Source organism: Nilaparvata lugens, chromosome X (assembly GCF_014356525.2).
Source record: "Nilaparvata lugens isolate BPH chromosome X, ASM1435652v1, whole genome shotgun sequence".
Classification (NCBI taxonomy): Eukaryota; Metazoa; Arthropoda; class Insecta; order Hemiptera; family Delphacidae; genus Nilaparvata; species Nilaparvata lugens.
The window spans coordinates 24,332,271-24,358,596 of record NC_052518.1 but is presented as its reverse complement, the minus strand read 5'-3'; the positions used below and the strand labels follow the sequence as shown (position 1 = coordinate 24,358,596).

Here is a 26,326-nt window from a genome sequence, read left to right as displayed (position 1 = left end):
AAACAATCACATATGGTTTGAAACCGTCTGGTTTTCTTGCTCAACGTGCTCTCATTCAACTGGCGAAAGATGAAGGAGATAAATTTCCGTTGGCAGCAGCAGCTATTCGTGATGATATATATCACGACGATTTTCTCACAGGTGCTAATTCGTTAGAAGAAATCTGTGAAATAAAATCACAACTTTGTAATCTTCTAAATTGTGCTCATATCAAGTTGAATAAATGGAGCAGTAATTCTCCTGAGCTCTTGGATTTGATTCGTTCTGAAAACACTCAAGTACCACTTCATATCAGTGATGAGCCTAATTCAAATGTGAAAGTTCTTGGCATAATGTGGAACCCAACTACTGATTGTTTTCATATTAAAGTCTCCGTTCCAGAGTTTCAAAAGAAAAACTCTAAGCCCACTGTTCTGTCCGTTATCGCGTGTCTGTATAACCCTCTCGGTTTTATAGCTCCAGTAATATTCAAAATGAAATGTTTTTTACAAGAGCTGTGGAAGTTGGGCATCGATTGGGATACGCCGATTCCTGTTGACTACAACAAATGCTGGAACGAGCTGATGAGAGAGCTTCCTGCTCTAAGTTCAATTTCAATTCCTCGATGCGTTTATGGCGATGCTTTTTCTTGTCAAATACTTGGGTTTTCCGACGCATCGCAGAAAGGAATCTGTGCTTGTATCTTCTTGAGAGTTGTGTCGTCAGAATCTACGGTGAAATGCTTCCTGTTGAAAGCTAAAACTAAAGTTGCGTCGTTAAAAATTCTGTCTATTCCTCGATTAGAGCTTCAAGCTGCATTGTTGCTTTCGCGATTGTATGTTTCAGTCCTTCCTTCACTGGAAAAAATCAATCTTCAATCTACGTTTCTGTTCAGTGATTCAACTATTGTTTTATCTTGGTTGCATATACCTCCTTACAAGTTGCAAACGTTTGTTGCAAATCGTGTTGTGAGAATATTAGAGTTGACTAATATTTCAGATTGGAATCACATTGGTACTGATTTCAATATTGCCGATGTTGGTTCAAGAGGCGTTTCTCCCCAAAAGTTGTGCAATTCGCAAGATTGGTTCAATGCTCCAACGTGGTGTTCTAATTTGTTGTCATGTTGGCCGTTGTCATCTATGACTTACCCTGCTATTGAAAATCTGCCTGATGTGAAACAAAATAAAGGTGTTGTTTTTTCATTGTATTATTTATAAGAAGCATTACTATAATATTTATTCATAGGTATATATTTTTTCCATTTTTCAGTATTGCTATAGGCTACTTCGTACTGTTTGCTTTATGAACTCACAGCTAGCGCACAAGTTTAACTTTGCTGGCTGTGCCAAATCATTCATGTTTTGTAAATATTATGTAATTTTGGCGAAATAAACATTCTATTCATCACTGAAGAGACTGCTGTTATTCAGATAACACGTTTCTCCTCATACATGAGATTGTTACGTTCCTGTGCTTATGTCTTACGTTTCGTGAATAACTGTAAAGCATCAATTAGTGGTGTCTGTCGTAAATCAGGCACACTTAGTGTTCAAGAGTTGAAATGTGCACAAATTTATTGTGTTAAAATTGTTCAAAAGTGTCATTTCAATCGTGAACTCGACCTATTGAAAGAGGGTAAACCTTGTGATAAGAGTTTCCAAAAATTGTCTGTATTCTTGGATTGTGATGGTGTGATTCGTGTTGGTGGCAGATTGGTAAATAGTGCTTTAGGATATGAAGCCAAGCATCCTTGTTTGATACATAAAGATAGTCATTTTACTAAACTCCTCATTGAGTATTATCATATTCCTCATCTTCATGCTGGACCAAGAATAGTGCGTGCTCTTATTCAGCATTATTTTTGGATTGTTGGAGCACACAGTGTTATCAGAAATGTGATTTTCAATTGTACTCGTTGCCGTTTATTCAATGCAACTCCTGTTGCTCCCGTCATGGGTGATCTTCCCAGCTCTCGTGTTGTTCCCAGTGCTCCCTTTCTGAAGGCTGCGGTCGATCTAGCTGGTCCTTTCACTGTCAAAGAGAGTATTCGGCCCAAAGCTCGTATGTACAAGGCATACTTTGCACTGTTTGTCTGTCTGGCAACAAAAGCTTGTCACATTGAGGTGCTTACAAGTCTTTCATCCGAAGAGTTTATTAACACTCTCCATCGTTTTGTTTCTAGGCGTGAATTGCCTAAAGAAATATTCTGTGATCAAGGGACAAATTTCAAAGGTGCTGCGCGACAATTGAAGGAAATTGTTGAATTTCTCAGATCATCAGAAAATCAATCCAACGTCTGTGATGCGAAGTCATCTAAAAGCATCCAATTTCGTTTTTAATATTCCACATGCTCCTTTCATGAATGGAATCTGTGAGTCTAATATTAAAAATGTGAAATTCCATTTGTTTCGTGAAGTGGGAAATTCGGTCCTAACTATTGTTGAGCTTTCCACTCTGTTGGTGAAAATTGAGGCGGTACTCAATTCGAGACCGTTGTATGCGCTCTCTTCATCTCCTGATGACTACGAGGCGCTGACTCCCGGACATTTCCTTGTTCATCGCCCTCTGTTGGCGGTTCCTGAAATTGACGTGAGTGATGTCAACGAGCACAGACTGTCTCGTTGGGAAAAGGTTAATCGCTTCACTCAGAGATTGTGGAAGAGGTGGGAGAGTGAATACCTCCACACTCTTCAACAGGAGAATAAGTGGTTTGAGAGTGACACAAACCTTCAGGTAGGGCAGTTATTATGGATTAAAGAGGACAATTCATCACCCCTATCATACCCGTTAGGTAGAGTCACCCAAATCATAAGTGATGCTAAGGGTGTTGTGCGCTCAGCTCACGTAAAAACTAACTCTGGTGAGTATGTTAGGCCAGTTAGGAAACTTGCCCCCATACTTCCCTATTAGTTTAACCCACACACCAAGTTTTCCGTTTTCCTTTCCTATTTCTTTTTCCCTTCGTTTTTCCTTTTCTACCGTTCAGTGCATGTTGTTTTGTTTTTCTTTTACTTTTAAATTTTAGTTTTTTTTTGAGTTTATGTTCTTGGAAATGGGGCATTCCAAGGCGGGCGGAGATGGTGGATTCACGGAGGATCGGCAGCCTTGATTGCAGGTTGATTAGTTTGTGCTTTCCTCCCCTTCCCCCTCTCCCAAAGAGGCAAGATAACCACTCTCCCTCACCCCTCCTTCATCCTCCCCGTTTATCTTTCAACCCAGCACTTCAAGAAGCGTGCTCGAGAAGTCAACAACGTTTCGTTCCGTTTCTCCTGTTCCGTGGCATTCGAGTTGAATGCAATTACCTCGTTCCGTTTCATGATATATGTGCAATATCATATAGGCCTACACATGAAGACAGGATATCACCAGTAACTTCTACACTCGAGATATACAGTCCACTTCCTCGCCAGTTCCAAGGATAGTGCAAATTAATAGACTTTCTTTTGGCGCTGTTGACGTTTTCGTGAATTAAATCTTAACTGTACCCCAATCCATAGGTTTGGGGACAGGACGGGATTACCAGACTGCTTGAAGGGGTTTATCTTATGTAAGCATTGAAATGGCTATTATCAAGGACATAATGGCAAGGCAATGCTGTTCTCCACTGCCATATTATAACGTGGACCTCACTATACCACAGTCAGTGTTACCAACTTATTTTGATTTTCCTGCACTGGTGCTCCATATATCCTACTAACTATTTTGCGTTGTCATGCTGCAAATCTGGAGTACGCAAAGTAATACTTTGCACACTAGAGCAGAAAAGTGATTCTTTGCGGCCTGCAATCAGTGCAGAAATGGTCATTTTTCAAGGTTCTGTAGGAAAATATAATTTTTTACTCATCATCCACTATTTTTCATTGTATTTTATCGAATTTCTTGGGATCCTTATGATATTTTTACCTTAAGTTGAGAATATCAAGTTAAAATGAAATGAAATGGAGTTGTTATCATGTATAGCCTGAGTTAAAATGAAATGAAATGGAGTTGCTATCGTGTATAGCCTGAGTTAAAATGAAATGAAATGGAGTTGCTATCGTGTATAGCCTGAGTTAAAATGAAATGAAATGGAGTTGCTATCGTGTATAGCCTGAGTTAAAATGAAATGAAATGGAGTTGCTATCGTGTATAGCCTGAGTTAAAATGAAATGAAATGGAGTTGCTATTGTGTATAGCCTGAGTTAAAATGAAATGAAATGGAGTTGCTATTGTGTATAGCCTGAGTTGAAATGAAATGAAATGGAGTTGCTATCGTGTATAGCCTGAGTTAAAATGAAATGAAATGGAGTTGCTATCATGTATAGCCTGAGTTAAAATGAAATGAAATGGAGTTGCTATCGTGTATAGCCTGAGTTAAAATGAAATGAAATGGAGTTGCTATCGTGTATAGCCTGAGTTAAAATGAAATGAAATGGAGTTGCTATCGTGTATAGCCTGAGTTAAAATGAAATGAAATGGAGTTCTTATCGTGTATAGCATGCAGATATGAAATGAAATTCATTTGTGTGAAGCCCATTCACACAAATAGACAAGCTCCTGAAACCTGATCCTTTTTGGACTTGGAACGTATAGGAAACTTGAAATTGTTGTACTTTATTTTCATTGATAAGCATTACTTCCCTTACCAATAGGTGACTATAGGTGAGGACAGTATTGGATGGTTGTAAAGAAATCGATTATAAGTAATGAAAGTAAGGTATGTAGGGAAATAAATGTAGCAAGTGGATCTCACGTGAGAAAAAAGCAAGCACCAATTTGAAAAAAAAAATTACTCCAAACTAGATTGCTCACACATACTAGCATACAAGATGTAGGTAAATTAAGAGATACTTGTTCAGAAGGTTTTTTGAATCTAAATCTGAAATTAATGATACAAAGGAGAATAGCCTTCTCTAAGCCCTAAAACCAAAACGGTACAAAAATGTATACGATTCTTGGTTCAGGAATTAAATTAATATACCTAGTAATCTATAATCTAAAATATGCAATTTATAAATTTCCATTATACATAAATTTTGTACGGTATATTGGTTTTTGCAGCAGCTACTTCCAATTCATAATGTATCCGGTGTAAATTCAACCATAGATGAAAGTTGGAGGAGTAAAGTAAATTTACATTGTTTTACTCACGATTAATAATTTATTGTAGCCTTTAAAAAGTCGCTTGCAATAATATGTAAAGTCTATAATACTATGTATAATATATGGGTAAGTAAACAATAATCGTTAAGTCTAGAAAATTTCGCCTTTTGAAACAATGATTGCCAAGATGATAGGCGATGATGTGAGCAGAGCTTGTCGAATGTTTTTAGCACGGTGTTACAGTTTTTTTGCAAAAGACACTGGCGCCTAGCTGCCAGACCTCTACCTGCCTCAAAGGAACCGCATTTCGGCTCGCTAATTCCTTCTGAGTAGCCGTCAGTATAAGGGCCAGACACATCTTGCCATTGTCTAGACCTTTTCCGAAAGCCGACCAGGTTTCTGCCCTGTGTCTTCCGCTAACCCCGTTTCGTGAAGGTCGTCATGGGCACTAGGTGGCCTTGCAAACCCAGAACCTGCACCCTCCCGCGGGTCCTGCCTTTTGTTTGTTCAGCGCAACCTGTGCCATGATTTAACATTGATTTCGATTCGATTATAACCTCAACGGTGGCAAATGACTCACCTCAGTAAGCTGATATGATCAACCATCAACTTGATGTTAAAAGTCCTAACTCCGCCTAATAAAGGATATTTACATTTTAATTTTCATGTTGGTTGTTGTGGATCTCCACGGAGTGGATACCTAGTGGCCGGACCAGAGGAAGAGGACATCCCGCATACCAATGGAGAGATGAGTGGTACAGCGAGTATAAGACATATGTGGTTTACCATAGCCAGAGACAGAAAAATTAAAGTGAAGCAAAATTATTGAAAATTGTAAAAGAAAAATATAAATAGATAAGATTGTAGATAGATAGATTTATTTTCTACTATGTCAACAATTTAACCTCGTCATATGAGGGGATTTTTTTCTATTTAGAATTTCAATAAAGCTCATTCATTTATTTATGTTGTGGTTCTGTATTCAATATCAATATCTTGCTAGAGTAGACGTTTGATACAACATTAGCAAAGCGTAGTTGCTGAATTGATTTCCATATTTTTTACATTTACTCATTTATATGCAATACATTAGAACCAAAATCGCTATCCTCAGTTCATGACTGCATTATTTTAACATTGGGCATTGGAATCGTAAGAAGAGCATCAATTGAATTAGTATAATAATACAGGAAATATTTTTTAAGATAAATCGAATCGAAAGTACAAGCAGCTCCAAAAATGATATAAAGAATCATCATTGATAAGAAGTTAACTACTTGCTTTTTCGATTATTGATCATTCCCTTGTGTTTGATCTTACTAAACTTCTCACATCCACAGCTCTTATCTCATGATTGATTTTGATAGCATGAATATTTTTTCATTTTAATCTCGATGTTACCTTTTTGTGACAAAGCTTGGAAATTCGGTACGTAGGTCTCCTCTGCCACTCTTTGACTGATTGGTTATGGCTTTTTGGACTTGTTTTTCTATTCTTGTTGTCACCTGAGGATTGTAGTGACGATGAAGAGCGAGCGAGTATAGTAGAGTGTCGTCACGGGAGAGAAGAGGCTAGTGTTGGCCTGTTGGCGTCTCGCTTTCGCCGCTCCGTCGTCACAATCTCTGTAGGCTGTAGCAGTACGGTCTGCGTGCCCTGTGTCGGATTGGTAATAGACACGATATGCTTCACTTGTTGCGAACGAAGACACTTCACTCGCTCTAATCCTCAACAGAAAGTCTCTCCCTGATTCCCCCCTTTTCCCTCAAACAATGCTCAGTTCACCGAACCGTGGGCACAATGTCCTCTTCTCTTCATTCATCCGGCTATTCGTCAGTCATGCTCATACCCTACAATATTATTGATTCCGTGTCAAAAGCTGCATCCAAATATTTTTCCATTCTGAAATTTAGTCAGACATAAACTATGGTGAGATTCAATCTATTTTTTCAGCATTGATTGAATGGCAATGTTATTTTTAAGGAATTCTGACAGTTGAAAATGAATCTCATGTAAGTTCGTCAACAGCTTTTGGACATGAAAGAAATAGAGAAATTGATCAAATATTAATTATGAGTAACATCAATATAAAAAAATCAGAATAAAAATCAACTATGCGGTAATTTAATAAAAAAATATTGATTTGATAAATGAATACTGTAATTGAACAAGCAAGCGTTAGCGAGTTCTTACTTCTGACTCAAGGCCGAAGTCGTTGTCCGTCTTTGTGTATGTTCGACTATAGCTTTTGAAAGATTTGATCAATCAGCTTCAAATTTCGAACACATTAATCTTCGACCCTTTTTACAGATCAAGTTCGCTGGAAAACAAAATTTACCGACTCCGTCCTTTTTCAGGATATAAAAATAGCATTGAAAGTAGTGCATAAGAAAAAATTGTGATTTATCATTTAATCAGCTGGACTGGAGTACTCATTGCATGCAATTATTGTAGTATTTCCATTCATTCATTCATAACATCAGCTGAGGATATTTTGGGAGCTATCACACAGCAGTCTGTTATGCGCTGATACATGATTTCAACTGGTTAGTTTGCAACATAATTTACAACTTCTACATCAACAAACTGAGACGGTTTGAGATATCAAAGTGTGGTTTTCGCCATTAATTTTCTCTTGGAATTCTGTATCGAAATCATATATCACATGATGACCTTCTCATTTAAAAAAATGAATTATTTGGATTGATATGAGGGACAAAAATGTTGAAGCGACAAAGTAATTTTTCATATCAAATAGGATCCCCAATGAAACCTACTGACAAATTATTCTTGTGAAAGAAATATTTAGCTGCTTCCATAATTTTCACCAACTCTTCATAATTAATTAAAAGTTGCTGATCTCAAAGATTACAATACAACAGTTCATGAGCGAGTTCTCCAGCCCAGCGGGTCACTAGTTTAATCAAAATCAATTTGTGGATTCGATAATCATAGAATCAATCGATATGGGAAGTTGAGTGAGATCAAATAATGAGGAAAACGGTTGAATCAATAATCAAATGATCAAAAATAAACAGTCAACTTACAATCAACAGTTATTGTGAATGAGGAGGCTACTTTAGAGATTAAAAATATGTACATAAATAAGAATATAAAATCCATCTGATTTAATTACTTCATGGAAGTTATGGAACATTCCTGTAATTAGGAATTTCATAAATTAACATCGCCATTTGCTGTACCAAGTGAAAAAGCTGTTTCAAAAGGTGTCAATGTATTATTACTGTGTCGACTCAAAATTCATTCTTATTTCCCTCTATTAAGGAGCTTCGGGCTTGCTTTCATCTACTTAATCTATGACATATTAGAAAGCAATGAATGAAGATTAATAGAAGTGTAAAATGATGATATTACCTAGTTCCTTTCTTGCAAATAAATTTCAGAGCGCAAAAACCTTGATGTTATTTCAGAAAACAGCGTTTTTGTTTCTACAATATACATTCTGATGGTGGGATAAAATTCATGAAAGAATCCAAATTATTCGATTATGAATATTAACTCCAATTTCAATAGAACATAAATTAATAATATGCTACATATATGCATATGTAATCATCGACATTTCGATGCAATACTTAGAATAATTATTATGGTCGCTGTATTTAATAGCCATACTACATTTGTAAGAGACCAATCTGTTGAGTTACAGGAAGAAATTTGGGAAGTGAACCAATGACTAATATATTAACAAATATAGGAATAGAAATAAATGGACAGCACAATTAGTAATTGAACACAATTTATTGTTACACGAAACACATAAAAGTAGAATGACATAGATTGACAACCAACATGAAAATGAACGATGTTATAGAAAAGCCATATAGTTGACATTTTATGGCAAGCTGCAACAACATTTTAATAAAATATTTCAAAATAGACAGATCACAAAAATATTTTAAAGACTGACAGCAAAGCATATTACTGCAAGAATACACAAATACAATAAAATTATGTAGCATGTTATGCAATCTGAAAAGAAAAACGTTATTTTATAAAACATAAAATTAAATTAATTTCTACTGGGTGATATTCAATTATTTCTTATGCTTTAGATGCTTAATAATTCTGAATACGGTCACAGACAAGACATAATGACGATAGGATTCTCGACAGTATATGCACCTTATTATCTCCACAACCGCCTTCAGTAAATTAACATTTATGTTATATTTTTAACTCTGATCTGCTTCTGATAATTTTTTTTAATTCAAGTCTATTGCACTTTAGTTGGATTTCTTAAAATAATGATCTAAAATATATTCTTTTTTTACAAAACCCCTACATTGCTCCTACATTAAATCATCCTATATTGCTGTAGTGTGTTTTATTAGCTTATTAAGAAGCTTTTGAATTGGATATTACTTCTAAAAATCTGAAAACATTGACTTTAAAACTAATTATATAAGAGATATTTGAATCAATTAAGCATCATAGACAAACGTTTCACAACTAAATAATTACAAAAATTCGACTGAGTCATTGTCAATATTGTAGAACCGTATTCAATTAAATAATTACACTTAGAATGCTACAAAAAATTGACAAACAGTTGCAATAATTAATATGTGACAGCATTCAAAGACAATTTAATAGTCGTGTACTTCAGAGCCAAAAGGGGCCGGTCACATTTCTTCAATTTTACATCTGACATCAACTAAACTTAACACGAAATGACAAATACATCACTTTTCATCTTCTACCAAAAATTATTTTCCGAACCAGATAGCAAGTCTAGTTAAGTCATTGAACTACCCATGGATACAATAATATTATTAACTACATTATAAGGTGTTAAAAATAACATATAATATTATATTATAATATAGAATGAAATAACACAAAAAATATACTTATATCAAATATCAAACTATATGCAATATCAAAAATCAAAATATTCTTTTTCTCTGAGTTATAGAATTAAGTTGTGAATATTCATGTGTAATATCGAATAGTAATTAGCCACGAATAAAATAATATTGTGATAGTTCAACGTGTTGTAATAGTTATTATAGAATATAATTATTACAAACTCAATTGTGTAAACTTATGCAAATTGTGTAAACACTAAATTATAACTTGACTATTACAAACCTAAAGTTTAATTGTGTTGTAATAGTTATCGTAGAAAAGGATTATTACAAAAATATAACAAATAATAATATAAATGAAAAAATATAAATGAGAGATAATAAGAACTCCTGTTTTTGGTTATTATAATACTGCATATTGTATGGACAGAAAATTAATACGTTTAAATTTCAATTATAGAAAATAACTAGTAGGCCTACCTTTGTAATATTCTTCCAATTATACACGACTAGGTTCGAAATTTATGTAATAATAGAAATACGTTTAAATTCATTCAATTGCAAGAAATAAGGGAAATAAGATAATATTATTTTATGTATAAAAAGCAACACTTGAAGGATGTGTAGCAAAGAGGACCCAAAGTCCTAACTGCACCCGTAAAGGCAATTGATCAATCAATCCAATCACTTTTTATTATCGAAAATTTTGATAGTGTAACTAAGTCAAGGCTTATACATCATACATGACCACAATTTATTGTGTATGAATAATGGTTAATGTGCATATGGGATAAATTATTCATGGTTCAATGAAATACTAAAATGTATCAATAATATTGCACATTAATGCTGTGATTTAAAAAAAATCACAAATAGGTAAATAAATGTATAACAAATAATTCCATTTCACACCATGCCGTGGCTTGGAATGAGGGATTTTGAGGACTAAAGTTAAATAAGATTAAGAGATCTCGATAATATTGCAATACAACCAATAAACCTACATTTATAATATTGAAAGACTTGCTAATATTACTAATATTGCAAAGTAATGACAGTCACTGTAAACGATTCACTAGAGATAATGACATGCAATTTGTACCAAATTAAAGGTTGTTGATTTAGGTGTACCCTGTACAAATAAAACTTGCACAATGTTCAAGTTTTATTTGTACAGGGTTGGGAAATGAAGTATGAAGGATTTTGAATAGCTGTTACATTTATAGTACTCATTTCTGATCGAAACTCAATTTTTTTCTAGTATGTAACTTGGTTGTTGCCATTTTGATAATTGGAAAAAAAATTATTTACGAGAAATAGCATCTGTTTTTGTCGAAGCACTTGTGAGAAGTTGATGACTGAGTGCCGTGCAAGAGATAAACTTGCCGTACCTGCCGTGAAGGGAACCTTGGTGGTTAAATATTGGGGTTTTCTGTTTGTAAATGCTGTTTTTGTACAAATGGCGAATAATTGAATTTTTGGTGAGGCATTAGTCTAGGCTTCATTATTGGCCTTTACTTTTACGAGAAACCGTTACTGTCAATTCAGATCGTTATCTAACAATCATGTGTGATTTTTCTGTCACAATTGAGAAGATGGTTATCAACTTCAATTCTGTTTGGTTTCAACATGTCATACATACAGAGAAAATATGGAATTTCAAGGCAGACCTTCCCTGGAGTACTCATTTCCATTACATGGAGATGTGGAGTGGGGTCGGTTACCGGACCTGACACCTTGTGAATATCTTTTATGGGCTAGCTAGAGGCACGTGTATACATTAAAAACCACGAAAAATTGAAGCCCTGAGTAAGATAATAACAGAAGAAATTCGACCAATACCACGTGCAAAGCTTCAAATGAGTATGGTCAACTTCTCACAATGTCTACAGTATGGACAAAAACGGACGCCAATCAACATAGTTTTTGTACTTCACCGAATTTACTACAATTTTTTCCTTTCTGATTATCAGAATGGCAACATCCAAGGTACATACTAGAAAAAAATTTGGGTTTTGTTCAGAAATGAGTATGTAGCAGCTATTCCAAATCCTTCATACTTCATTGATCAACCCTGTATTTTGGACAAATACGTTAATTGGAAAAATGGTCGAACTGTGACGCGATCACTCACTTCTTTTACAGAACTGTTTGATAAAGTACTAAAATAAGGCGACGACAATTCAAACAAGTGGCGTTTTGTAACTTGGATTCAAAGTAATAATTATTATACCTGTTCTGTATCACTGAATTTAATTTTACTTCAGTGACAGCAAGTTATTGAAACCAGCAATAAAGGAAAATATAAGAGGAAAGAGGTGACTGGTTTTATATATTGCCATTGAAATAGATATAAAAATAGATGGAAAACAAAAATAATTATTGCCATTCAAATATAGATTGATACCTAGACTAGAGGAATTTCAGTATTACTAATCCGAGTTTGAGATAGAATAATACATTTCTGACAAATGAAAGAAATAAAAATAAACAATTATTTATTATCTAAATTTGTACTTGTCTGCAATCGTACAAAAATGAATATTCAATTGCACAACAAACTTAAACGATTCCAGTTGCCCAGAGAAATAATTGCGATAAATATTAATATTTTCTACCTTTGTTCAATAAAGGTATTGAAATACTTTTAAGAATTTGAATTGAGAGTCTAGTAACTGAAGGCTGTGTATCAGGCTAATTAAAACGTTTTTACTGGTTTATTTTTCGTTTCGGATTCTATCAAGTTATCGAAATAAAACGCTTCTCAGGAGTTTTTTCTGATTAATACTTTTTGAGATTTGAGCATGTAAATATTATTATTAATACATAAACATACACACATAAATTCACAAAAATATTCAAGTCTTTGACCTTTGTCAGCTTGATATGGATAAAGGTAAAATAAAATAAAACTATCTATGTAAGTTATAACATACATAAAGTAAATGAGTGTCTAAAGTTTAAATATTTGAAACATATCTTTTCTAAGTTGGTAATTAATGGAATTATGTTGATTGAATGAAAGCAAATTCTTAAAATTTCAATTATTGAGAATGTTATTCCTTTTTTAAAAGATGATTCAAAATAACTTAGCTTAGTTATTTTTTTTAATTAAATGTTTTCAAAGAAGCCATTTGAACTGGTCTAGTGCTGATTCAAGTGGCTTCTGTCCAGTGAAAAGCAGAGCAGTGGAAATGAGTGAAACCCACCTGCACCTGTGTAGTACAGTCATAAGCAGTCTACTAATAATATTATTAGAATTTGAATAGGAGACCCTATGGAGGATTCTCTTGTATGAAGTATTTATTAGTATTATAGGACAGAAAAAAGTTGCTCATTATCCCTAGACTAGATAGCAATGTATCGTTGGATAAAAAAAAATTAAATAACTTTTTAAAAAATTGATATTTTTAGAAAAATTATACATTTCTTCAACAATACAATGAAGAATGTATCCTCAACATTTCAAGAATTTATCTCTTACCAAATTTGAAATGATTTGTTTCAAGTATTCAATCTTCAGGCGATCATATCTCAAAAAGTAATTATCAGAGAAAAGAATTCCCTGATATGTTTATTTTGATAACTTGTTGGTAAGTATATTGAAAAAGATAACCAGAACACTAGTAGACTTTTTCGCCTGTTGCGAAAAGAGTAAGTTGTCTAGTTTGTGTAAAAAGGATGGCTTCCTCATTAAGCACATGGTTGCTCAGTCGGTTCAGATGCTGGAGTTGTAGTGGACGAGGCATTTCTGGCCATTTCCTGCATCAGCTCATGGTTGTAGGTTGAATGAAGCATCAGCGCCAAAACGCCAGCTCTATCAGTCATACGTTGTCTGATCTGACGTTCTTGCTCTATCAATTCATCGATTTTCAGCCACTGTCAAATAAAAAACACAAATAATTAGTGTTGTTGATCCATTTATTTTTCTTACTTTAGAATATTATGGGTGACATCCACTGCATAAAGATATCAGTTGATCAAGAATCAGCCCGGGTAGGCAACTTAAGTACGTCCAGTTTTCAATTCAAGTTAGTTCCTATTGCTTTCAGAGAGTCCAGTATCACATATTAAATTCCAAAATTATTAAATAATACCAAACAGGATCTCAGGATCTCACTCATCCCTAACTAGTAGTGTGCAACGGTGCAGCTGGCTGGGTATCAGCCTGCAACAAAAACATGATGCCGTGAAACTTGAACTAAACAGCTCAATTCCCACTTGTCTCAGTATTTCGAAAAATGGTCAAAATAGGCACTTTATAAACTATCTTGACGAACTGTGACCCTCCAAATATTATATACACAATTTCTGAAACTTCAAAATAGAAAGTACTATGTACAACAAATTACTATGTTCAACGGACTATTTTTTACTCTTTTGATAAAACAATAAATACGTGTTTAGCCTTCTTGGTCTGGCATCATGCTGTCACCTGCTCACCTGTCACCCCATCGTGATGCAGTCAGTCTGAAGATGTCAGTACAACATGGCGAAACGATAATCATTTCTCGCAATCAGTCAGTAAACAGTTTATACTTTAAAGTTCGTCTTATATAAATAATGTGCAAAAATATAAGATACAAAAACCTAACCCCAAAAATTTTTTTCAAAGCCTTTCGTTGATGACACAACATGAAGGACGATCATATGTGTTCATACATGTTTAACACACTTGTCCTGTCGTTAGTGGCCATCCTAACCCTAAACCTTAACTTTCCTTATCCAATCCCAACCTCATCATATTTTCCTTGCAAAATAAAAAAACTGGTTCGACCACAAGTGTCTCACGGTTAACGTCATCAAAACTAAATTTATGCCAATTTCAACAAGAAACCAGGCTGATCCTGGGCCAATAATATTAAAAATGAACTCTTGTGGAAAGGCAAGGATGCAGGATTGTGGCTGCAGTACTATTGAACGAGTTGATAGTTACAGATACCTGGGTGTGTTGATTACAAGTTTAGTTGGGGGCAACACGTTCAGTGTGTCAAAAGTAGGCTCAGGAAATTATTATTTGCCTTCTTTGAGCTTATAGACAAGTGAAGGGTTTGGATCAGTGTAGGAAAGTATATTACACCTTTGCTCAGTCGCTGATCCAGTATGGTATCCTGGGTGGGGGGAGGGGTGTTTCCTCTACATTCTTGGAACCACTGACGGCCACACAGAGAGCAATTATTAAAACAATTTTGAATAAAGAAATGTCTTTTCAGAATTGCCAGTTCTAAATATTAGACAGATCTTCATCAAAACATTATTAATTCACTTTAAAAAATTCAAAACCCAGATCTTAGGTGAAACAAATTTAAATTTCCGGTATGAAACTCGCCACAGGACCAACTACAATATCCACAACTGACACATGGGACAGAGCAGTCAAATTCATTTTACCTGGCTCACATTTTATATAGAAACTTGCCGAATGAGATAAGAGAGGCGGAGGTGTATAGTCTAGCCGTGTACCGAAGGGGTGTGGACAAGTGGCTGTATCACATTGGCTGGGGGGCAGCCGAAGCCCTGCTCCGCTCACGTTATATCCGATAACTATCAGAAAGCCAGAACTATCAAAATATTTATTATATCGATTTTTTCCTCTCTATCAATATTAATTAGATTATAAAATAAATACATCATTGCAGGTCGCGAACTCAAAGCCTTCTTCATTCCCTGGGATTTCTTGGCCTGCACAAGAAATAAAAACAATCCTAATTTTAGTTTATAAAAATGTAATATTAACTAAAATTAGGATTGTTTTTATTTCTTGTGCAGGAATTTCTCATTTCTTATTTAAGTATCAATCTCATTTCTTAATTAAGTATCATTTTTTATTTCTTATTTTACTATTATTTGAATTTAATCCATTATTTTATTCTGAAGCTTATATTTTTCTATTATAATAATTTTATGTTGTGACTGCTTGTGTTGTCTATGGAACTCTCCTTCACACGCAGACGTTTAGTCTTTGTGGAGGAATTCCGTAATATTGAGTTTTTTTTTCATGTTTCACTGTAAATACTTGAAGGAATAACAAATATTTGAATTGATTTGAATGATCTAACACATTACCAGAGCATGTGCATTACGGATGTAGTTGGACACTCCAGGTCAAGACATTCCTGTGCAGGGGGGTGCCTGATACCTGATACCACCTTCTACCAACACGACAAAGTCAACGCAATCCAGCTCAAAGACAATAATTGAGGACTGGTGCGGATGCTCAAAACGAGGAAACCGTTTGAATGAGTGTAGTGCTTTCTCAAGTAGAGTTGAGTGAAATCTAGCTTTTAGTGTAATCAATAAGTGTACTTATTAATTCCACAATAAGAATAAGAAACTTGCTGTTTTCTTTTTGAGTTAGGATAAAAAAAGCTCTTCAGTATTTAGACCAGAAAATTATAGTATCAGCAAACACACAAAAAATTATGAAACATACTTGTCTGACTCTTTCCATGTCGATTTCAGCCCTACGCAGCTTCTCCCAGCAGTAGTGGCGGATGCAAGTTTTTTTAGCCGCCCTACAGAACTCACCGGTCAAATCAAACACATTTGTCACTAGTGGACAACCACATACCTGAAAGAAAATATTCTCAAATCATTTATTCTTAAATCAAAAAAATACATATTTTGTGATGGAATTATCCACCATACAGTTGAAGATGTTGAAAAATATAAAACAAAAAATTAAAATCACAACAAAAATATTTTGTGACCAATTTACCAATCATGGTTAGGCTATTGATATTGCACTAAAAATCAATTTATTCAAATAAATTACACACATATGCAATTATACGAAATAACTAGTAGCCTTGTGATATTGTTGAAGTTTTTTTCTATAATTGAACTTTCAAGTAGGTAGCCCTATTAAAATACTTGCAAAAATAATTAATTACAAAACATTATTTCCTAATTAATTAACGACCATAGAGTTATCGATATAACAGAATTAGAAAGTCACACTATTTGAAGTATGCTGCTACTCTTGGTAGCTTGATGGCGTATTTATCAGCTTGATGTATCACTCATTAAACTAGTCATCACAAAAGTTATGTTAGTATATTATATCTTTTTAAATGTATAATTGTGTATAATACATTAAAGTTTTTTTAATGCTGTAATTTAATGTTGGTTATTATGTTGGAAAATAAAATGGTGGCTAACCTGACCTTCAAGATTTACCCAACATTATTCGTACTGGGACCAGAACTACCTGTTGGAGACTTTATAAACTAAATTTAACAGTGGTTCTGGAAATAAAATAAGATCACAGTATGAATCAAGGTTTGACTTTCTGTAGAAAGAAAATTCCAAGGATTGGAATCTAAATCTCTATACATATCACATCACCGAAATATTTTACATCAGTTGACCTATGTTGGTTTTTCCCATGTTCGTTGTATAGAAGGAAACTTGAAAACTACCTGAATGTAAAATTTGTATTTTGAAATGTTTTGTATGAATAATTATTGTATCTTGAATTTCTATTGTGATCAATTATTATAATCAAGAATTATAATTATTAATATAGAATTTGTAGACTTGAAAAATTTTGCTGTGAAAATATTACAAAAGAATTGATACTTTTATATGAGAAGAAATTATTACAAATTATTATTGATATCAATGAGAATTGATGTTAGTGCTGAATTGTCAATGTTAGTGTAGACTTTATGTTCAATGTTCATTGTGATGTTTAATTCATTGTTATTTGATAATAAATGTTGAAGTTGAATATTTTAATGAAAATCAAAGTACTATCAGCCAAATAATAGTTTTATATTTGTGTATATATTTAATGTCCTAAACGATATTTAATTTTAAAAGATAGATAGATAAATTTATTTGCACTTTACAACTTCCTATTATATTAAGCAAACAATTTCTGTATATATTTATATATTCATTTGGATATATGGGTATGTATTTAAGTCCAACGGATCTCGAAAACGGTCTAACGATTTTGATGAAATTTGCAATATAGGAAGTTCTTGATATGAAAATTCGATTGCACATGGTCTCATTCCTGGGAAAACTCGCTGAAGGACATAAAAAGGATAATAATTATTCATTCTTGGAAAAACAGATGATAATTTCGTTTTCTGTCGATAACGGAAGATGCGAGTGCCTGTGTGGGAGTGAGACAGAATTATGTTCAGCTGTTGAACTATTGCAATCAATAAGCGGATCTCACGAGAAGTATTATCTGGCAATTGTAGATAAACCGACTTGATCGACATTATCTGAATTGTTGACATCACCAACCATATGATTTTATTCAATATCTATTATTTTTTATTTAAAGTACCGATTTCAACATTTTCAAAGTTGATCATTATTTTACAGTTCTAAATGACTAGTGAGTGTTATTTTGATATTAAATTTGGTTTGTGAAAAATCTAAATTCAAACTTTTCTGTTTTAAAATGTTTGGACTGAAAATTGGGACTTAAATTCAAAAGTGTATGGAACATATCCTACTTTTTGGACTACGTCCAAATATTTATAGTGTATACATAAAAATTCGGGGAAGAAACAGTTTTGGGCTATGCCTGTTGGTCCTTCCCCAATCAATTGAAAGAATTGTGTTTTCTGTATAAATAAATAAATAAAAACTATGCTTCTATGCTTTTGTACTCCATAGCGAAGCCCGGTGCCCTGATATTTAAAAGTGATGTGGGCAAAGTTGAGACAATAAGAGCCTCTTCCACTTGACCCACTAATAGTGAGCATTTTGCAAATTATTGTTATATTATAGTGGAGCTATTGCTGAATCTATTATTATTATTATAGTGTTAAAAATTTTGTTATGGATAACAGTAGTTGGATTTGCAATGGTTAAGCTATTATTACTGAATGTTAGATTTATCATGAATCATAATTATTGTTTACAACAAATTTGTGTAATTTATAAACCATGTAAAAATTATTTTCAAATAGAAATAATAATGAAATAACTTATATTTTCTTGAAATTCATCGATCTCCTACCATTTGAATTATTGTTACACATAATTAAATTTGAATTTCATTATAAAATACCTATAAAAACTTAATAAAAACTTGTAGTCCCCTTTTATTAAGTTTTTAAAAACTTTAAAATATTTTAACGACTAGTTTCGACCATTGATCATTTTCAAATTAAAATGGCCTGTTAAATGGCATTTCAACTTGAAAATGACCCAAGTTATGGTCGAAACTAGTCGTTAAAATATTTTAAAGTTTTTAATAAAAGGGTACTACAAGTTTTTATATTGTTTTTATTAATTTGAATAAAGTAGCCTATATAAGTGAAGTGTTTATAAAAACTTGAATATTGCAGGAGCATTCTAAAACACAGATAACTGTTCTGTCAACAAAATCAAAATTTTTGGATAGTAGCTCTCATCGAATTTCCATCTAACTGTTGTGAATATTTGCAGTAGCAGAAGCCTTCGGGGTGATTTTCAGCATTTAATTTGAAGTATCGTTTAATAACAAATGAAATCAGTAATAATGAGAGGAATAATAACTTACCTCAGTATCACTGACTTTCGGATCTTTACAATGCTCAGGACACAAAACACGAAGTCTCTTGCAGTAAGTCTTGTTCTGGGGATTGTAGAAATCGCAGAACATGTTGTTTCCTTCGATGCGTGTCTTGTAAATCGAACCGAATGACGCTTGGCTCTCGTACTTATTGAAGCAACGCTCCATGTGGCGAATGGCGGTGCGAGAATGTATTTCGTGTCCACAAGTGATACAGTACATGCTCATCTCAGTCATCGTCTCATCATCGTTATCATCGTTCTGGTTCACATCAATGCTTGTCGACTTTGAATGTTCCAGGATTACGTCGAGCTCCTGTTCAAATTCGAAAAGCCATATATTATTTGAAATGCAATATTCCAATCACAATAATTCGATTTTTTCTTATTTATAAAATATAATAAAAGTACCCTTTTTGAAATTAATGAAATAATAGATTAAAAATACAAATTATAACTAGTAGAACGTTTATTTAAAATGTATTTTTTAAACCCTGAAGAGGGTGTGGATCACTGAAACTAGTTGTTATAATTTGTATTTTCAATCTATTATTTTATTAATTTAAAAAAGGGTATAATAATTTTATTCAATAAATAAAAATAAGTAGCCCTTAATTCATACAATCTAAGAAGTTTTTTTCTTAATATTCAATACCTATATTGTAATTGTAATACTGTATTTAATAATGTAGTGTTTCGTATTATATTTCTAGTAGTATTAGATATTTATCTCGGGCCACTCCCGTGTTTCGGATGGACACGTTAAGCCGTCGGTCCCGGCTGCCTAAAAAGCAGTCGTTAGGTCATGTCAGAGGCCCTGAAATTGATCAGCTGCGACCTGAAAACTCTGACACCAGACCTGAGCCAGCCAGGTCACTCGATATTATTATTATTAGTAGTATTAGTAAATCTCAGGTTTGCTGTATTAGTGAAAGGGACAAATAAGGGGTTTCCTGCTGTCTCTATGAATTGATAAGACTGATTTATTTTCTTCTTCTGCACTGAAAACAACCGGCACACAACATAAAGCAACTTTTGACTGATAACACTGTATCAGTCAATAAATAATATTTTGATGTTTTCGTTCTAGCTTTTGTTAGATGTCTTTGATATGTTCCAATTAATATACAATACTATGGATGCTCAGTAATACAATATTATGTACTATCCTATCGGTTGCCATTGAATATTGAAGATTAGGTTACACTATATTAAAGACTCAATATTACCAACTTAAGAATGTAGATTATTGTTTTATCAAATAATTATTTGTTTCGAAGAAACATTACTTTGATTTACAATTTGCAACAGCTCTATTCCGGTCCTTTGTTGATGGGAAGGATACTATTCTATTTCCTATTCAGAGAGTCGACAATTATTTTTTGAAACACTGCCGGTATAATATTATGTAATGACTGTACATTACAATATTAAATTATCGTTATTTAAATTGCATTGAATCTGTATTCTGATTAATCATTTTTCATACTTTGTAATTTTTTTTGAATAATTAGCTATACTGTCATAGTATGGAGCGAAGTAGTTAATGTATTGAACAATGATATTCCAGACCAAGAAATATTGAACCTAATAACAATTTGAATATTGTGCATACCAATAATACCAATGTTTATAATGGACCAAGTAAAGACAGGCCCACTCGATCACGGGCTATGACCAAGGTAGGTAATAGACAGGCATTAGCAAAGTAAAGTTTTACAAGATAAATTATTGAACAATTTGTGCGATGAGGACATCCAAGAAGAAGAAAATATTGTTCGGATTGGGTCAGTGAAAAAGTCCTACCGTGTTTTGAAGTAGAAAAAAATTACTGGAGATACAGAAAATATTCCAGATGATATAAAACAACTGAAAACTCTCAATGAATTGTTTTGCTATTTAATGACGATAGTGTTTTTGATTCGATTATGAGTGAGACATTGAAATATAGCTTATTCAGACATAAAGAAACCTTTCAAAATTTCAAAAGACGAACTGAAGCGGAATATTGATTATGACACGTATTGTGAAACTGAATAATGAACACTTTATTTTAATTCCAATTTGAGAAATCACATTATAATGAAAGCGATGACAGTGAATGAATTCGAACAGGTAAAATCTTACCTGCACTTCAACGATCTGGCAGTAATGCCAAGTGGGGACGATCCACGAATCGATAGGCTTCATCAACTCGAAAATAATTGAACATTTGAATAATACATTTTCTTCAATTTCAATGGAAGAACACTACTTGGATGAGCAGATTTGTGCCACCAAACCACGAATCGATAGGCTTCATCAACTCGAAAATAATTGAACATTTGAATAATACATTTTCTTCAATTTCAATGGAAGAACACTACTTGGATGAGCAGATTTGTGCCACCAAAGCTCACCATCAAATGAAAACATACAACCCAATGGAACCTCCAAAATGGGGTTTCAAGAGCTATGTCTTGTGAGGTGCATCAGTCTATGCTTACCGTTTTGAATTCTATACATGGCAAGAGAATAGTGTTATAATTGAAAAAAATCTAGGTGGCTGTGAATCACAAGCTTTTCTGTGACAATTATTTCACAACTGTTCGAACTTTAAGTTATTAGTTCATCTACATCGTTCGTTCGTGCGTGCCATTGAAGATGAAAAGGTCATGTCTTGAGCACTTCGGAGCAAGACAGCAGGTGAAGTGGTCATCTGTTTATATATCACCGCAGTCGCAGTGCAGATCGTCAATGTGCATCTAGGTTGTGCAGTTTTCTCTTGTGCAGGCACATTCAGCTCTGAGGCGGTTCATGGCCTACCACTTGCCATATGGCAGCTCTGCTCCTGATGCTCAATGCCAGTGACATGTGTACTCTCCTGCCACAGCTGATCCTTTCCTGGGCGGCCGAAGAGTCCAGCACTTTTGTTGCACTCAGCAAACTGCGTCGGTGAGTGGCAGGAGTATGGCCAAACATTGGATGCCTATCATCTATAACCTGTCGAGTTCACTCAGCTCTACCAGCTATTCTCTTCGGATTGGAGGGGGAGCGATACCACTGAGTTGATGGGTTTTGGTTGGCTTCAGGCACCCTTTCACAGTCCTGCAGATTTCATTGAGGGCTACATCTACTTTCTTTGTGTGGGCTGAACGACTCCAAACAGGATATGCATATTCTGCAGCTGAGAAGCACAGGGCTAAGGCTGTAGATATGAGAGTGCTGACATCAGCACCCCAGGCGGAGCAGGAGAGCATTTGTGGCATTGACCTTCTCCTTTGTACTCTCACAGTGGCTTTTAAATGTTAGGCTCCTATCCAATTTCACCCCAAGGCAGGACTTGATTATTAGAATATCTATGAGAACAAAGAAGTGGTACTTCCGCATATTTTATCATCTATTTGACATGTCGATAATCAATGCATAATTTATTTCTTGGAGATTGCATGGAAGATCAATGACCATCACTCATTTCAGAGAGCAGGTGGGTATAACCAAAGAATACATACAGAATGGAAACTATCAATCCAACCAATGCATTTTACATGACGCCAAGACCACCTTGTCTATACCAAGACCATGCCATCTTTGTAGAAATTAAATTTAACGCTAATTTCAAATCATTCAAATTGAAACATTGCTATCATGAAATCACTCAAAATAAATCAATACATCATAATTATCTAATGATATTTGAGATATTATTATGTATAATGATGATTAATTCATTGATAGGAAAATTGTTTATAAATTCTGATACAAGCTATTTTTTACAAGGCGATAGTTGAACAGCTGATAGATAGGACCGGAACAGCTGACCGATAGGACCGAAGACCGAAAAACGTAGGACCGAAGAACTGCTAAATCATTGCCATTCTAGGTAAGATAAAGCTAGATAAGCTTTCTTTCAAGATGACGGATTGGCGTCACGATACTAGACGAGTTTCCATTCTGTTTGTATTCTGTGGTATAACCCTGTGCAAGTCGGGTGACACCAGAAAAATGCAAGCTTGGGCACCCAGTCAAGAAAGTTTAGAAGCGTTGATATCAAAGAAAAGGCGTGGCCCAAAGCAGTGCCTACACTTGATACCAGGACTGATGGCATTGGACTTACCCGTAAATTTTTAACGAAAAGGGTTAGTTGCAAGCATCCCAAGACCAAAAAAACAAACAATTGTGTATTGCGAGAAATGTGAAGTTTCACTCTGTTCAAATAAGAACAACGATTGTTTCATTTGATTATCATGATTATCACGACAAATGATTATCCTTTCTCATAAAGGATTATATTTGCTGCATTTTATACAATGGCATGTGCTTATTATGATCTATAAATAAATTAATGAATTCTTCTTTTTCATCTTATTGTTATCCGAGTATAATTATTCATCACTTATAAGAAACTGTTTCAAAATCGAATCACCAAGCAATGAAGGAAGATACCAATACCAACTTTAGGTATGTTTTTTCAGTGTATGGTGATTCATTTATGAATCAATTCGATCATTTATACCCCAAATTCGCCCCCAAGTATTTTTATAATTATTTATCCATAACATTGTCTATACAAAAACATTCTTCTGTGAAAATTCATGCAGTGAAGGGCATTTCATGGGGATTATTATTGAATCTGATTCCATCCAAACAAAAGAATTGGATTATTTTCACATTCATTATATACATACAATCTATCAATTATATTTATTTAAAACAAGTACCTACAATTCATCAAATACACATGCGTTTATCAAGCTCATTCAATTCATTGAATACACTTACCTTATGACGTTTATCAAGCTCTTGTAAAACACCTCTTACTTCCAATTGCTGCTTTCTGACCGTCTCCAGCTCTCGTTTGTTCATTTCCTCAGCAATGCAATTTGACAAAGTCCATTCATGTATGCGTTGAGGCAAAACCTGCAAGATATTAATATAATTAATTGAATTGAAACTTACGAACCACTTCAATCCAACTAACGACTTCAATCAACAGAACTTTATGTTGACAGCAAATGGTAAATAAGTAGCATTTTAAAATTATAGAACTAGTTGTCAACGAACAAACTATGCTTTGCTATTGGTGAATAATATTATGACATTTGTTATAATTTATAATATTATTAGTAAAAATGTGTATTGTTAGAACATTGAAATTTTGGAATATGGAAGGAAACCAGGATCATTAATGCAATTATTAAATTAAATGTCAACTTGTGTTTAGAATGGGGTTTTAACAATTTTTGACTTAATAGAATGAAAAATCAATAGGTTTAGGTGGTAGTGATTGTTGATTGTTCTTACTCCTCTCTCCTCTCTTCTCACTATTCCATTTCCCTTTCTACCTTCTCTTCCTCTTCCTCCCGGCGTTACTCGCTTCCGCCAATCATAGCTTTGACCGGGTGAGTGCCCGGTTTATCATCATCAATAATTATTCTGATTTAAATTTGTTTGTTATATAAGTTTTTATTTCAAGTTGGTATATCTTTATAACATCTGTATTGAGTAAATTGTGTTAGGCTAGTTTCACACACATACAGTTCTGTTCGGTTCGCTTTCTGTTCGTTTTCAGTTGATTCCGACAAGTGTGAAACGGCAATTAGTTTTGACTTGGGTACAATTTCTAAAACCCAATAACTAAACCCCTCGACACGAAAAGGTTTCATTAGACTAGTTTCACACACATACAGTTTCGCTCGGTACGGTTTGTCTTTTCCGATAAGTGTGAAATGGTAATTTGGTTTGAATTCGGTACCAAATAGAAATCACACAGCACCGAACTCCCCCTTCACACGAATAGATTTCATCATATTTGAATTCGCAAACAAAAATTCGCACACGAATAGATTTCATCATATTTGAATTCGCAAACAAAAACAAAGTATTTCACAAACGCTTAGTGTTTGGTTTATACAGTAAGAGTAAGTTTTAACCTGATAGCGAGATGATTTCTATCAAAATATTCCAAGTCAAAATCATTTGCACAAATTCATTTCAGTTAGTTCACTGAAGATTTTTTTCAATTAATAGTTTGCCAGATGATACCTGAATCGACTGATTTCTGCAGTGCAATAAGTGCTGTGGTTAAAACTTGAGGATAAATGCTGTAGGAAAATCCTATGAAAAAATTAAAAATCAGGAAGAATTTTTATTTATTTATTTATTCACAAAGACAAATTACTGAAAGTATTTTATGCATAGGTGATGATGAGGAGATGAATGACAATCAACCTTTCTGCTTGTTTGCCTTCACATATAATATAAATTATAATTAAATATACAGGGTGATTCTTAATTATGGTAAAATAATTTCATACGTGATAGTAGAGGTAAAAATAAGAAAAAAAGTTCTTATAAACATATATCCATAAACGCTTCATTAGCGAGCTATACAGGTGAAAGATTTCGCCCGGAATTCAGTTCCTCTGGTGAAATACACCGATGCTGAATTGTTTGGGGACTAGTTTTTGAGAAAAGAATGGTGGTTTCATATGAAAGAATATCTGAAAAATTGAATAAAACTAGTCTGGAAGCTGTGGTGTGAGTAGTTTTTGAGAAAAAAGTTGAAATATGCAAAAATCTTAGTAGAAAAACACAGACTTCTACGTTTGATGCCCAATAACTTTCTTTAGTGACAGGTAAAAAAATAATTTTTCGCAATAAAAATTGTAGAGAATTTAATTCTGAAAAGAATTATGTAAGCTGTGTAAACTAAATTTAAATAATAGTTGAATAAAATGTATTCTTATGTAGTACATTACACCGCAAAAATTTGCTGTTTTATGAGGAGAGAACTGATAACTCATAGGTTGCAGCTGATTGCAAATAAAACATGGATTTAAATAGCAGCTGTTCTAAAACAGCTGATTTTTTTTTTGTTTTAAATAAGAGAATATTTGAAAGTAATTATCAGCTGAAAATTATTAAAAAAC

At 33.8% G+C, this 26,326-nt stretch overlaps 1 protein-coding gene across 1 annotated transcript in view; it reads right to left on the bottom strand.

Moving 5' to 3' along the window:
- Positions 1-8,804: 8,804 nt before the first annotated feature.
- Positions 8,805-26,326, bottom strand: part of LOC111046772 (CXXC-type zinc finger protein 1) — a 52,651-nt gene continuing 35,129 nt past the window's right edge. Inside the window, exons 7-10 of the mRNA XM_022332398.2 lie at positions 24,177-24,314; positions 19,405-19,731; positions 16,327-16,464; positions 8,805-13,772 (exon numbers count right to left, since the gene is read on the bottom strand). Of these exons, the coding sequence (XP_022188090.1) occupies positions 13,587-13,772; positions 16,327-16,464; positions 19,405-19,731; positions 24,177-24,314 (789 nt within the window). The 3' untranslated portion in view covers positions 8,805-13,586. The remainder of the gene's footprint in view (positions 13,773-16,326; positions 16,465-19,404; positions 19,732-24,176; positions 24,315-26,326) is intronic.